At 38.3% G+C, this 16,191-nt stretch overlaps 1 protein-coding gene across 28 annotated transcripts in view; it reads right to left on the minus strand.

Moving 5' to 3' along the window:
• EPB41L2 (erythrocyte membrane protein band 4.1 like 2) overlaps window positions 1-15,867 on the minus strand; it is a 132,151-nt gene extending 116,284 nt beyond the window's left edge. For all 28 annotated transcript variants that reach the window (XR_010997251.1, XM_068184438.1, XM_068184464.1 and 25 more), the window contains exon 1: window positions 15,800-15,867. Coding sequence is in view for 27 of the 28 variants with exons in the window: in XM_068184438.1 (XP_068040539.1) it covers window positions 15,800-15,838 (39 nt within the window). In the remaining variant the exon portion in view is untranslated. The remainder of the gene's footprint in view (window positions 1-15,799) is intronic.
• Window positions 15,868-16,191: the final 324 nt, after the last annotated feature.

Genomic DNA, 16,191 nt, shown 5'->3' on the forward strand with positions numbered 1-16,191 from the left:
TGTTCTTTGCTAGGCTTTTCGAACTTCTGGACTTCCTGTGCCAGATGTTTGGCACCTAAGGCTGTCGCAGCCTCTCTCCCCGCCCTTCCACCCCATCAGTCCACAGTCTCTCTGTGCATAGCTCCCACACACGGTTGCCATCACTGACACAAAAACGTACCCACAGGCCCTACAGAAGGATTGGCAGCACTGAACTGTTTTCTCTTGTTCAGTAAGAAGGGCCAGAGCCAAGCAGTGGGCTGCAAAGTACAAGATCCAGCAAGGAGTAATAGGGTGCTATGGGAAGGACAGTGGGGCAACCATGCCAGGAGAAAGAGTAACCAAATGCCTTCCTAAAAGTCTGCTTACAGCATGTGGATAGGCACACAAACAGCTCTGCATCTCTGCACTTCACAAAAAACTACACTACAAATTCCCTAAGTTGTCCTTCTTTAAGAAGAGAAAATACTATACCTGGAGTTTCTGGGAAAGTCATGTCTGTCCATTCCTTCAGGGCCCATTTGGGGCACCCCTTTTCCTTTTAAAACTTGCACCTCACTTGACATCACCTCTCTCCTCTGCAACCTCCTCCTTCTCTTCCTTTTCCTATCTGACTGCTGCAAGACCCTGTATTCAGTCCCTACTCTGCTAAAGCTTCAGCAAAGTTATAAAATGTGGCAAGGACAAGCCTAGGGGAGATTCTGACACTGGTAAGATGCACAAGCCTGAGTCGCATGGATGACTAATTTTTGTGGCAACAAACTATTGACTATTGCTGTAGTCTTTAGTTCTAACACTAATTTCACTATGAACAAATTGCTGCTTTCTATTCTGTAGAATATATTCCTTCTCTAGGACTCTGGTGGCTTGCTGTGCTGTATGTACCATTTTTCATTAACAGACTTTAAATAGAATCAAAAGAAATGCATATTTCTTCTCTTCTAATGTGGATGTAATTTTACATTTCTTCTTTGGTACATCTTACTTTTTTACCAAGATTGTAACTACAGTGAAGGCAGGAAAAGCAAAGTCAAATGAGATTTGTGGTCTATGAATCTCTGGACTACTTCATCAGAGTGTTTGGTGATAATTACATCTTCTTCCCTTCTCGCTCCAACAGTTGAGGTATTTTTATTGTGCACAGTTATCATGGGAAGCTGGCCTCAGAAACAAGAAGTATATCCAGGAAAACTCACATGCAGTAATGACAGAAATGAACTGTATTCTCTACTCTTTGAAAAATGTAAAGGGATGTACAGGGATGCTGTATCTGTGGAATCACAACCATTAATGCCTGTTGAAATTATTACCCTTACTGAAGCTTTTTTTTTTTTTTTGGCTGACTTTGTGCAGCAATCTTGGAGAGGCTTCTGTAACTTCCATCTCTGTTGAATTTTATACTAGATGCAGCATTTACCAGCATTTCTGAAGAAATTTCTAGGCAAACGGAACTGCAAATTTGCTTTATGTGAAACTCTGGCATACACCAAGAAACCATCTATTTTAGAGAAGTAGTGGGAATACTCTTCACAAAACATGCACAAACCCTCTTATGATTTAAATGTGAACAGATCATGTATCTTTGCCATGTTAGCTCAATAATCCAAACTTCCCTCGGGCAAGTTGCCTGTGTGTCTAAACAGCACACATCTGTTCTTTTCCACCACTTGTTTACATGTTCTTCCTCTCTGTGTGCCTGCTCCATCCTCATTTTAAAGGCATTCCTTAATGCTTTGTTTTTTTCCCATGTACATTTCACAACTGCATGCTCTAAGAGTAGTATGTGTTGAGTGCTGGTTTCATAGAATTTATGATCCAGTGTTTGTTTTTTAATGTATTAGTGTTTATGAAGAATAACTCCATGAAGTCACTCAAGGTTAAAATCAAGCTTTTTGGCTTCAGGCTGACTGGGCAGCATCGTGAAATGCCACATTGCATGGTAATGTAACTAATGAATCTACAGTGATACATACTGTAATACAGAGTAGAGGATTTAGGATAGGAGAGAAAAATCTAATTAAAATTAGCAATTTAATAGTGCCATCCAAAACATTAATACATTCTTTTACTAAGCATAATAAGAGGGAAAATGCACACTGAATTAAGAAGAAACATAAATATTTTTAAAATAATGACATCTTCAGTCTTCTGTTCTCAGGTATCAAAGAGTCTGATTTCAGAAATGCTGAGTAAATATTTGTTCAGTAGCACTGAAAAAATAATGTTGGATGGGTGGGAGGGAACTTCTATAAAGTCCACCATTTTTGCAATGTTAGTACAATGTTGTACAAATATCAGGATGATGAAGATGCTTATTTTACCCTAGGGCTGGAGTAAAACATTAATGCAGTTTGAAAATTGTTACTAGAGCTGCCCAGGTCTGAGAAGTATCTTACAAACCTCTTAGCTTAACATTATTTTGTGTTTTCTTTTTACTGTTTAAAGTGTTCTACAATTAATAAACCAGATAGACTGAAGTGGGTTGTTTGTTCCTCTACTGAAATGACAATGGATGCTACCAGCGCTCAGCACAGGACTTGTTTACATGTTTAGTCTGCTTGCTTATCATATTTGAGTGCTGATCAGTGCTGCCTCAGTCTCTTTTTCCAGAGCCTCTTGTTGCCAGCCTGGAGTAGAGCCTGCAGTGTGGGTTTTTATGAAATGATTAACAATAAAAGTAAAATTCACAGAGAAATATTTTCCCTTTTTTATGTAGAAATCTCAGCAAGCATATGAAAAAGTCTATGACATTAGGAATGGGCACATCTGACATTTCATTCCTGTAAAATATGCCCACAGACTAACAATGCATCATTCAGAAAAGAAACCAAGTATTTTCAAGGTAGAAACATAAGCAAAAAGGTATTCCTGTACATAAATGAATATTACTGTAGGAAAAAAAATGTTTCTGCTGATTGATCTGTTGGAATTACAAAACTCTACAATTGACAAAAGAGATTCAGTGTGGAATTAAATTCAGTGTGGAATTAAAAATCAAACACTGAGAAACTCATTGAGATGATGATTTCTGCTCCTAGGCTTTTTTCTTTTTGGAAGGGGAAGTAACTTAGCAATACAAGTCTCTTCTATTTGTGATAGCTATAAAAATGCAAAAATACTTTTCTGGATGTGTATAAATACTATTGCATAATGCCATGTTGGTCTCTGATCCTTGTGAACACAATTATTTCCTTTGGACAAAACCCTCTCTTCATTAGCACTGAATGGTATTTGTCAGTCTTTTTCCTGTTTAGATAATTTGTTCAGTGTTGATATATTTTAAAACATTCAATTGGTTGGAATAGTATCTGCAGCTTTCCATCAAAGGAGTGATGGTAGTGGCTGTGGGTCTAAATCTCAAAGCACCACTCTGTAGACTTCCTAAGTGATTAGTACAGAGTATTATCGCTCTCCACCATCTGTCTATCTAATATGGAAACGATATTAAAGGAATCAGAAGACCTATACAGGCTTCGTCACATTGAATGTACACAATGTCACAGCAAAAATGTGGAAGCTACATTTAAAACAACAAGAGATATGCCTAAACATAAAAGAATTATTTCTATTTGCAGAGAAGATGTACGTTTGTCCTCCCTCATTTTAATTACTTGCAAGTATATAAAGCCATACATATGTATACTGAGATAATGCAGCTTAGCACATATAGGCAGGCTACATGTTTAGCATGCTAGGAGTGAAACCTGTTTCAATTAAGAGTCTCATTTTGGTTGTGATGTTACTTCAATTAGTTGATATGTTTCTGAGGCTTTGATTCATCTATGCTTTAAAGGTTTTGAAGTTAAATGCTTTGGGTAAGGCGGAATTAAAGAATCATCAGAAATTTCTGTGCTAAAGCCTCACAATCCAATACATAAAAACTCTTGTAATTCAGTGTACTGTATATCTTTGTGTATAAAAATATCCCTTTATAAGGAAGAACAAAAGATATGCTTCTCCACTCCAGGAACATTACATGGAATAAAGAGCCTCTGAAAACCTCCGAAGCACAGAATGCAAGCTTGTGCTGCCAGACAAAAGTGAAAGCCTATCCTGTTTTCTCTCTCCCTGATGTAGTTGCTGTGTCAGATGAGGGCATCAGGGCAGATTCAAAAGTCAGAATGAAGAAAAGAGAAACAGTGCAGAGAGAAGTGTGGTGAATTTAGTCCTACAAACACCTAGGTTTTCCCTGTGCAAGCCCAGCTATAGGCTTTCTAATTTGTTTGTTTTACAGAAGTGCAGACAAAGGCAGTAATTAAAAATGGGTTATCAGATTCCACTCATTTGTAGGTGTTGTGCTCCGGGGGATTGTAAGCCCTGTATCCGGCAAAGAGGAAAGAAGAAAAAAAGGGAGGTCTTCTGTCCTGTTTCCTTCAAGCTGTTTAGGAAGTTATTTCTTTACTTCTTTTTAAACGGTTTTATTTTTATCTCACAATGAAAATCAATTGCTTTGCCTCGCCAGAGAATCCTGAGCTAGTGGCTTTCTACTTATGTCACAAAAGTGCTGTAGCTGCTTATGAGGAGATAGCATGTTTGGCTGAGCAGCACAACTATTAGAGTCTGGTTTGGTAAAGATTTATGTCTTTTGGTCCTGAAATCTCCTTCCCCACTGCAGTGATCTCATGTCCTCCTCCGTGGTACCTGCCTCAGACAAAAGACAGCATGAACTACAGCTAACCTGGAGGACGGACAGTAGCAGAGCTGAGAACCTTTCCCTCTAGTAAGAATTATTTTCCTTTCTCTTCTTGCTTACTGTAGGGTTTTTTTTTTTTTTAAGCTTGTAAGGCATTAATTGTCTTTAAGATTACTATCCTCTTGCACATATTGCTGAAATTGGTCACGGACTTCAAATGATAAAGGGCAATGGCTGACAGCAGTCACATAGGCCTAAGGAAACTGGGCTATCAAATCACTTCTAATATGTGGTTTTATATTTGGTATTCTCAGTGTTTTTGACCACAGTTCTCTGACCTTTGGTATGTTCTTCATGATATTCAAGGAGCGTAGTAAGTAAGAAAACCCAACAAACACCATCTTCTTGTCCAAAATTTCATTTCTCTTTCTTCCCCATGTATCATGAAAAGAACACAGCATCTTTTCCCTTTGTGTACGAGGTACTTATTATACACACGAAGGCTGCGGAACTGTGTAGCACTGCTTTTGGCAGCAAAGCCAGCTTAAGTCAAGTTCATGAGCTCTGTTTACCACTTCCAGTCTGATCAAATCTACATTGTACTTTGCATCCACAAAGAAGTTGTGTGGACAGAGTGGTCTCTGGACTCTAGGATAAGGTGGATTGTTAAAATGACACACATTAAAAACTCCACAGAATTATTTTTTTAAGGTATTGTTAATCCAAATTTTTTTCAATGTTCTCATTCTCATTTCTTCTGCTTCAGCAGTGCAGGGGCAAATGTGCACTGCTGGAGTGGGGAAAGGAGCTAGGAGATGAGTCTTAAAGCAGATCAGCTACCAAAGTGGAATAATTTTGAGTTATTCCTGAAGTGTGAAATTCTGTTCTGACTGAAGATAGAGAAAGTTTGTCTTTTACTGCAGGGTGGATAGAATTCCATCTTGGGCAGCCACAGGACCAGGGCAAGAATCCAGGCCCTACTGACATCAGAAGTAAAATATCCCATGAATTCAACATTGTGGCACTGAAAAAACGCCAATAGTTGCAACTCTGTTCTAGGAGAGCTATAAAATCTGTGAAACGTTATCTGTCAGTTGAATCTCCGCTACCATTAAAAATTCCAATCATAACTATGAAAAAAATTATTAAAAGATCAAAAGATAAAATTAAAATTGCTCCATACTTAACTGTCCCAATCTTTTCAGAAATTATTCAGGATACAAATAACTTTCAATTCTACTGTGCCTACATTTGCATGCATAGTTTAGGCAAATATTTTAAGAGAGGATTTAAAATTTTCTGGTATGATTTTTCTTAAAAGCCAGTGTCAATTAATATATACTGTGACCCATTTTCCATAACATTGGCACTAACAAGGCAGACAAGGGCACACAGTTTGGCAGTACTAAAGACACAAGTTTCACATACCTAAAAATCATCAGGTGCTGGCAGAATATATAAGGAGAGAGAAGAATTGTCGGCCTCTGTGCAGGGCTCAGCCAGTTCCTAATAACTTTCCATGTCTGGTTTGTAATGTACAGGACCTTCTCATGAAGTCCTAATTCTGGCAAAGATTCCTTTCCCCCAAGTAAGGAGCATAAAGCAACCCACATAGTGAACACTCCATAACAAGGCCTATGAAAATAGCACTAGAAAACTAGAAAGACTTTGGTAAGGAAATATGCATCTCCCAAACAACTTAGATACTTTATTTTCAGTTTACACCCAGAAGTATCAATGTAGTCAAGACACTGTAATAAGCTAACTCAGTTAAATGTATTTATTCTCAACTTTAACTCATTGTTAAGCATGTACAGTCTATGAGTGAAAGCAGGAACAGAACAGCAACAGTGTTTTTTTCTGATCCTAAGAGGACAGTAATTTTGGCAGAAATTGCCTTGGTATTCCAAAAGCTACTGTCTCCTTCCAGTGTGCTAGTGGTCATGTAGTAACTGTGAAATCTCTACACAGCATAATCACAGTAAGCATATACTCCTTTTGTCTGCAAAGGACTTATTAAATATTCTGCTGTCCTCATTGTAGAGAGGCAATATACACATTCCCTTTTTTATGGTGTAAATTAGAGAAAGAATATGAAAATGCCACTTTCAAAAAAGCAGGTTACAATAAAATATAAACCACTTTATAATTCTCTAGACTATTCCTTCTAGTACAGCTTTTATTACAGATTTACATCCCAGATTTCTAACAACATAGATGTCCTCTCATGCAATTAAACTGGACCATTTTCAACAGTGTTGGATGCAAGGAATCACTTAGAAATCTTTATGAAATATACCTGGGGGACAGTAAACTTTTCAAGTAGTAATACTTTAAGAGATTCAGGAATAGGTATTTACAAGAAGACATGTCTTTTATGACATACGATTTACTCGAATTCTTATGTGTTTTTCTGAAATTATCTACTAGTAGCTTAAAATGAGATTTTAAAATGAAGGTTTACAAAGGATACCAGCTCTTTTGTCAAGGCTTGATACTTATCACACAAACAAGAAGTTACCTTGTCCAGTTTTCATTAGACAGATTTTTGTGGTGGCCGTTTCCTTTGTTGTAAAGCAGAGAAGCTCCATCTGAGATAGATAGACTGGCGTATACACCAGGGAGCCATATGACTAGCATTAAACGGCTTAGAAGATTGTCTTAGTGCATTATTAGTTCAGCAGTTGTAAGGATTATTGCTGTTGTTGTTTGGGATTTTTTTTTCTGGCTATATCATAGTAAACAACAGTTTAAAGGAGAACAACAAAGTTGTTTTGCTGGTGCTACCAGCGGTATTTTTCCAAGAAGAAGAAGGAGTGCAGGAAAAAAACAGAGAATCCATGTCTGCACAGTACTAACACAGCATTGCCCACAGATATCTGAGCTGCTTCTGAATAACTTAAATTCACACTGGGAGCAGAACAAATTAATTAGTGCAGTATTCTCTTTGGGCTGTTTGCTTGGCTAAGAAGCCCAGTATATTCATCCAGACGTACAGCCACAGTAAACACAGCCATCCAGGTCCCAGTACCCAAGGCCAGTTGTTAAGATCTGGACTCTGCTTCTCTTGAGCTATGCAGGCACAAGTAATAGCTCCTGTTTAAGTTACAAGCCTTTCAGAGAAAGAAAGCAACCTTCTCAGTATTAAGCACAAGATAATTAAGGCAGGCATTAACCATAAAGAATAAAAGTCAAGACATCTAAGTTGTGTGCTAAAATACAGAAGCTGAAGAGGAATTTAAGATAAGTAACATTGAAAAAGTTGAAATTGTAGAAAAAATTACCTTTCCAAAGACTTTCTAAATTACTGTACAGGGGAATTAAATTGCATTTTTGAAGGCCAAGGGAAAAAAATAGTTCTAGTACTTGAGACATAAGGTGAAATCTGGACAAGAATTTCAATAGTAAGCATTACAGTTTACATTTACAAGACTCTATCTTTGGTAAAAAGTTAATTTCTGCCTAACACATGACAGATTGAGAGAAGAGCTTTGAAAGGTTTGAGACAAACATAACGCTTTTGTGATAAGAACTAACTGACTGGCAGTAGCTGTGCCTCTAGGTGACTGAAGGAATATGGAGAGAGAGGACGAGGACAAACCATGTTTAATGATGCTGCACATAGGCTGAAAGCCAGACATCCACAAGCAGACGGTCAAAGTCAGGTTGAGCTCTTAATGTGAAAAATATGGAGGAGAGAAAAACCTGAAATTGAATTTGACAAAGATGGTAACTTGTTCATTAGATGGAAGAAATTAAACATATACACAAAGGGGTCAAGGAATAAAACAAATCCTCCAAAGGCAATGTGGAAATGTGGGATAGTCATGAGTCAACGTTATCATAAAAATCAAGTGAGACAAGGTTTCAACGGCAAAAGTTTGACCCTGATTTGAAAGATGTCAACTAACCACAAAGAGCAATTATGGGCCTTGGGTCATTTGAGACTTGAGTGAAAAGAGATTCAACTGTAAGGCAGACAATGGACTGTAGAACATGCAATTTTAGAAGAACTTAAACAGCAAATGTAAACAGAATATTGACTGAGGCTGGAGATGAATGGGTAAGCCATAACATTTACAAAAGCAAGTACATACAGAGTTAATTTCAAAGGCCCAAAGGCCCCTTAGTTTGCCAGATCACATGGGAAATCAGTGAACTCTACCGAATCACACTCCCTTGCTCTGAAATCTCCCTAATTATCATTCTAATTACATGGATATGACAAGTCAACGGTCATTAGTGGTACTTCCCATGAATCTCTGGAGTCATGCAAATACAGTATGTAATTGGAAAAGCCTGCTGTAGACCCACACATAGATTTGACACAAGTGCAGCTCTACATATCCTTCAGCAATTCAGTTTGCTTTTTTCCCCCTTGTTTTTCTGCAGGTCCTTCTCCTCATCACTTAAGGGAACAGATCCTTGCTATACTACATCACTACAGGACAGCATTAGTTCTTTCACTGAATGCACCTCAAGTGAGGGATCCTATTATTGCCTTCCCAACTGTTGCAAAAGCATAAAGCAACCTTTTTCTGGATATGATTTCACCTTTTTTGAAAGTCTCCATGCACCTCACCCATCTTAGAGAGCTGTGTTGTGAGGAAGGTCATTCTTAGGATTGTAGATACCATTTTGCCAAGACACAGCAGAAAGACACCTACCTACATGTCCCATAGTATTATTTGTCTACTACTTTCAATTTGCCTGTTATTTTCAGTTTTGATGCTTATATGTTTGCTCAAAATCTTGATGATGCATTTAGGAATCAGTGCAAATTAGAAAGAAAGAGAGCAGTTCTGCCACCCCGTCATGCTATGTTACATGGGAAGTTACAGCATTTGGCCAAAACACAATGTGAGCATATCTCATACTGTATATTTTGAACTGAGTATGAGTTACATGTCAAAAAAATTCAGTGATTCCCTGGATGCCCATCAAAAACAGAGTTTTTGATAGAGTGCATTTTAATGTGTGCTTGAGCTCCTACCTTTCTGTGTTTCAAAGCATGTGTAAGCTTTCATGACTTTGAAGCTGTAGATATATAAGCATGTCCGGCTTTCTTGAAATGAAAACCGTCCAGAAAGTGAATAAAAATAACAACAAATAATACCATTTTTTTTCTTCCCTACATGGGTACAAGTTTTTGTGGTAAGACCGAATAGCTGTTTTGATCAGACCAAATGAACTACAGTTGCTCTGGAGGCCTGGGGAGATGTCTTTCCCCTCCATCTTCTTGCTTTATACTAGCTGTATTAAACAGCCGTTAGACCACTATCACAGATACATGATAATAGTCACCTGTTTGCTTATGGAGACAGACTGGATGCCTGACAAAATGACCCAAACATGGTTCTTTCAATAGGGCTCTTTAAAGCATTGTCCTAGCCTGGACTGAAAGTACTACTAGAAATGCAAAAGTTTCAGTAATTACAGATCATCTAATGCCAGAGTATGAAAGTGAATGGAAATGTGGATCAGCAAAGGTCTGGAGTATTGAATAAGAACTGTACGATATAATCTATTAAAGACATAACAGTGTGCTAATCTGGAGAATTAAAACATGTCTCTTTCCCATTAGTCAGAATGTGTTTTTCTTTAATTGCATTTAGGTTTTTTTCATGCTTTGTCATACTAGAATGCAAACATGAGTTAATGTTTTTGATCTAGGTTAAAATCATTGTTATAAATAAGGGAGCTTTGAACTGGTTCATCCTTGTGATTTTATAAATTAAAACCTTGAGCCTCAAGAAGAGGATCAGAAAACTCTACCATCAGCAAAGAGGTGGCGAATAGTCTCAGATCTATATATACAGATGGATCCAATAGCTCTCAAGAGGTTTCTTAAGTGACAGATTTAAGAAAATCTTTCTTAAGATTTAAGAAAAATCTTAAGATTTTCTTAAGTGACAGAAACTGGATGCCAGATCACATTGCTCCAAGTGTGAGTGGTAGCTAAACCAATGTTAGAATTGAGATCTCTCATTTCTGTTGAGGTCAGGGCGCTTTTCTTCTTCAAACAATTAGTTACTGTTTCCCTGAATATCTCTTAGGAAAGGTATTTTGAGCATCACTGGTTTTTTGTTTTAGACTTTAGGTTAAACATAAACAGACATCTTAGGAGACTGCTGATGTGAGGGGTGGGTGGGATTTTTTCCATGGTTACACCCAGCAACACCAGGAGTAAATCAATTTCAAAATTCATGTGAAACATAAAACAACACCGCTTAATTGTTTCTTCCTAGGTAGGCTCTAACTTGGCAGGATCACAAAACCTACACTGCACTATGTTTTCTGAGCACTCGAACTTTGTAGCACTAGCCATAGCCATAGCTGGTTCTTCCATCATGATGAGGGTTAGTATAACAATCAAGAAAGGCTGTTTTGACTCAAGTGTTTCCAGTTAGAGAGCAGAACTTGAATTTAATTGTCTGGGCTTCAGAAGGCTTTGCCAGAACAAGTATTGGGCTAAAACACAAAGTTGTTTTCCTAATTCTAAACCAGGTGATAACAAAATTCAGGTCTTGATCCATTTCACCCAAATTCAGCCTTCTAACCAACATGCAGATTAGAGGTTGTGTCTAAGCAAGACACAATCCTGGTTGTTCATGGAGAGAGTAGAGCATCTCTAGAACAACTGTTTACTTATTACACAAACTACAGTTCACATAAGCCTCTGTCTTTATTGACTGATTAAGAGTCCCAGAGCACATACATTCACACCTTAGGCTAAATGAGCAACTGTCAGAAGCTCTGGTAGTGCTTGTGAACTAATGTCTGGGCTCCTCTTAGGAAAAACAGCAGGTGCAAACCAGAAATGTGTGAAGAGAGAATGATGAGCTGAACTTCAGGAAGAATTCTAATATGTTCTGGCAATAAGGAACATAGATTTGTTTTTTCTTAACTGGACAATGGGCTATGTAAACGTGCAGGAAAGATACTGCCTTTATTCCACAGACATCCCAACTTGACAGAAAATCCATGGATAAGAGAAGGAAATAGATATGAGGCCACACACAAAGCCTGCATAGTGGTCACAAATGCAGTGTGTTTGTGCAATACCTGAAGCTTGAGAAAGTAGGAAGCCAGATCTAAAAAATAAGCTTGTGTCTGAAGGTAGAGACAGACAGAAGAACAAGAGGAGACAGGAGAGCAAGAAACAGAGCAGACTGGCAGCATAAAATCAAGATTTTTCTGTTTAGTAAGTAAGTATGAATTTCCCCCACCCACATCTGGAATAATATGAATTCTGGATTCAAAACTGCATTCTTTATTTGCTTAAGATTCCCAGTAAAGTGTCTTTTGCTCAAGGAATGCAGGATCTAGTTAGTGTCTCAACTGCGTGACTTCTGCATGTAGTTGGCCATATTCACTCGAACTTTTTAATTGCAGGCAGTGTCTTCTCTTATTTCAACATTTTCCATCCACTTTTTCCCTGCACATGCTTTTTTTCAAATTTATTTTTCAGTCAGAAAAAAAGAACAGCTCCAGGAAACTGGACATTCCAGATCAAACCTAACTTGACCTCTAGAGCTAAAAAGTGAAGTGGGTTTAGTAAAGTTCTAAAAACTGAAATCTGATTTTATTTCAGTGCTTTTATTTCAGTCTCTCATATTGCAGGTGTGTGAATATTTCCTATCAAATTGAATATTGTCTTCACCCTGCAGATTGGCATACTTAACAGTCTCCAGGACAGGCAACTTCTTGCTTAAATCCACATTATATTTGTCAAGAATCAGAAAAACAAGATCGTGGTAATCAAAATCACTTAAGAGTTATTTTCTATTTTATAGTTTTGTTTGTGTGTATATAAATATTTAGTAAAAAGAAAGCTATCTACTCACATTACAAAATATGAACTACTGGAGATGTTCCATTTTATTATTTGTATTCTAATTACCTCCCATTTTGAAAATGTAGTGATGTATATCACAGTGATGGAATTTATGCTTCTGAGACAAAACCAAAGCAATTAGTATCTTCTTTCAACCTGACAATGGAGCAACACAGGGAAGACTGGTTTTGTTGAGCAGAAAAGGATAATGTTACTCTGGTGCAGAATGAGGATTTACCTACATGATTTCTGGTGGATTTTCTGTGTTGAAAAGTGAAAGAAGATTAAATCAGGAAAAACATAGATTGGGAAGGCATATTCTATGTCTGCTGATTGAAGTATTTAAGAGGAAATATTAAAACTAGCCAGTGAGATAAACTTTGCAAGGCAAATGGGTAAAGCAATAAATTAGCTTTAATAAATGCTATGTTCAGGGAGCAAATACTGTAGGAGTTCAGGCTAGAGATTACACCTAACAATAACACCCAGTGAATAATCCAAGTTGGTAAAATATGTCATGGACCATTAAGTTAGTGCAGATGTGCATCCAGCCATTTTTGTCAAAACCCATCAGATGCTAGATGCAAGGTTTTACAATTGTCTTTGTTGAATATCATGTAGCAAGCATGTACTGTTCCCCTTTTCCAGGAATTTAGGCATTCCCTAAATGCCAGGCAATCTTTGCCACCATGCTATCCTGCACCTGCTTTCCTATTATCTACCACTACCTCTCTGTCAGCACACCAGCTTTTAACTCTTCCAGTTCTCTTCCAGCTTAGGTCTGATGGAACTGCTTTTCCATCCTTCCATCTTTTCCATCCTTCCTCCTAAACCTAGTTTAAAATCATCCTTATGAGGGCGGCAAGCCAGTTGGCAAAGACATTCTGGCTCCACTTTGTTAGGTGAATCCTTTCTCCACGAACAGATGTTGTTCCTCAAAAATCCTGGAGAAACCTGGAAGTGTCTGAAATACTGAACTGACATTAGCAGCATTTTTTTGTCTGTGCTGATCCTTAGCCCATATCGCTTACAACAGGTTGCTGTCCAGAGGGTAGCAAGTGAAGAACTGCTGCTCTTGGTAAGCAGTTAGTTTTTCAGCTGCTTTCTACTATTCTGTTCCCTCCTCCTGAAAGGTAAATGAACTGCCTGTGATCAACAGATCATGAAAATACCCATTTATATTATTTTTTCATGTCAGATGTCAATCAAATGCACTTTCTATTTATTAACTACATCTGATAGCATTTTCATGCACTTCTTCCTTTTATACCAGTTATTGTAGAGACTCCAGACTACTTACTTTTTGATCTTTGCATTAAATTAGCTTATCCTAGGCCCTCCTCTACCTCTCATTTTCCATCATCTGTAGTACTGCAGCTCAAACTTTTCTTTGTTTCTCTGGCAAATCTCTTATTACTATCAAGTCACGGTCTTTTATTCTTCTTCACTTGTTAGAAAACAAGATGCTGCAACAGCAGCAACAGTAATGAAGACTTGTTTTGTATCAGTTATGTACTCCCTTCTTATCACAACAACCCAAGCTTCCCCTACAGCTTCCATGCCCTCTCATTACAATACCTTCAACTCCTTCCCATGTCCTACACAATATCCCAATGTCTCCTCTAGGCTCCCTGCAACACATCCCGTTCCTGCCTTTTTACTACCTAACTTCCCTCAGTGAGTCATGCCCCAAATACTCATAGCTCATAGCTCCCCGTATCTCTTGCTTGACTAAGATAAGACATAATATGTATTGATAATATGTGCCATGACCTACAGTGTAAGGAGCTGGCCACTACTCATGGACAGCCACTCTTAGAAAAAAAGACACACAGCACTGTTTCTTCTTTCCCTCATTTGGGAGCGAAATAGATCTTTCTTTTCTCCCAAACCACCCACATTCAGGAAAGGTGTGGGAATATCACACCTCTGAATCCTCTAAAATTCTACAAAATTTGCCTGAAATTAATGGGTGGATTAAGAGAAGGAAAGGTAGGTGAGAGGCTAACAGGCATTGGCAGTGCAGTTGCGTAAGCAAATACAACCACAGAGCTGACCCTGCTTCCTCTTTCTGCCAGCATCACTCAGCTGTCATAATGTGAGTTTTTTTTCCTTTGAAGGCACAACTGTACTGCTGAGAGGTTAATCAGAAACTTTCTTTAATAAAGGCAAGGCCACAGAAAATTGATAAAGTGCTGGCTTTAGGCCAAACCTAAGCAGTAATGAAAAGCAGTTTCTGCCAGGCACCAAGTCAGTGACCTCAGTGAAACTTGTTCAGTACTTGGGCAGGCAGAAAAATCACAACTTGTTACTTCATCTTTCTAGTCCTCAATTGAACGTTTCCCTCCAACACTACTTCTGTGATTTATAGGGACAATTCATGGGAACTGCTTCCAGCTCTAGCTGAGGTACTTTTCATTTCTCACTTCTCTCATCCTGGAGGTAGTATATTCAAGCAAATCGTGTGACCAAAGCATACAGCTACAGGCATAATTTTAATCCCAGGCTAGTGGGTGCTGGTTACAGATAATTTTAGCTCCATAAAAATGCACTGCATTTTCATTTGTTAAGAGCACTATTAAATGCTATCTTAATTTAAACATTGCATTGGACTCCCATGAGAATTTTACAAGCAGAAGTGTTTTTACCTGAAATTTTCTTGCTGAAGATTTCTGAAAAAAAACTCAATAAATTGATTTGGAGCAGTTTCAGATCCAAATTGCTTTTTAAATTCATATTTACAAAAAGATACTTAATTCCAAAAATGTTTTCTTCCAGTATTTGACCTATAACTCTCTAGAACCAAAGTTTTATGGAAGTATTGTACTTGACAATGGAAATGGGCTAGGAAGATGTGACCACTTATGCATTTAGTCTCCTAATGATAGCTGATATTCAAATGAAATGGAAATAAAAATTGCCAGCAGCCTCATCCAAAAGCTTCTCTTGGATCCCACAGAACTTGGACTTCTGCATCACATCCATCTTTTGGCCTCTACAGAACTATGCAAATCAAATAATAATTCTATGTGAATGGCAAACACAGCTCAAAATGGATTAAAATGAGAGTAAAAGGAGGAGCCAAATGCAGGAACTGGCCTCATTTTTCACTCTTCTTTCAACCAGCTTCTAACCTCCAGCAGACATGCTGTTTCCTCCAACTATCCTATTTTATATATTTGCTTTTGCCATCTATGGAGAACGAGACATAAGCATTTTTTGTCTCAAACATTGTGACTGTTACAATGGGAAAGGTGTGATCTAAAGATGTAGAGGTGGGGCAGAACTGTTCTGACCCAACTTCCTGCTTCACCTTGACACTTGTGCTCAGTGTCCCTGTCCCCACTCACCTCCTGTGGGAGGGCTCCAAGGGCTGGCTGTGCACGCATCAACAAAACAGGGCAAAAGATCTGGCTTACGTAAGAGGCTTGCACCAGGTTATCTAGGAAAGAAAGCGGGTCAGGCCCTCTCCCGCTCTTTCCCCTCTCTTTCTCTTTCACTTTCTTTCTCATGATCCCAGCTCCAGACTCTCCAACAGTGCAGGACCAATGCAGGATCTGAGGACTGGTGATAATCTTTATACTGTCTTTCCCTTTTCTTTCTTTATCTCTCTCGCCCCTTGCTTTGCCTAGCAGAGCATAGACATGGCCAGGCATATTCTACCTCCCATACTGAACTTTGTTGTGGGTGTAGGGAGCTCGTGGAAGTGTGTTGTGGCTTCTGAGACAGCACCTTGGTTTGT

Source organism: Anomalospiza imberbis, chromosome 3 (assembly GCF_031753505.1).
Source record: "Anomalospiza imberbis isolate Cuckoo-Finch-1a 21T00152 chromosome 3, ASM3175350v1, whole genome shotgun sequence".
Classification (NCBI taxonomy): Eukaryota; Metazoa; Chordata; class Aves; order Passeriformes; family Viduidae; genus Anomalospiza; species Anomalospiza imberbis.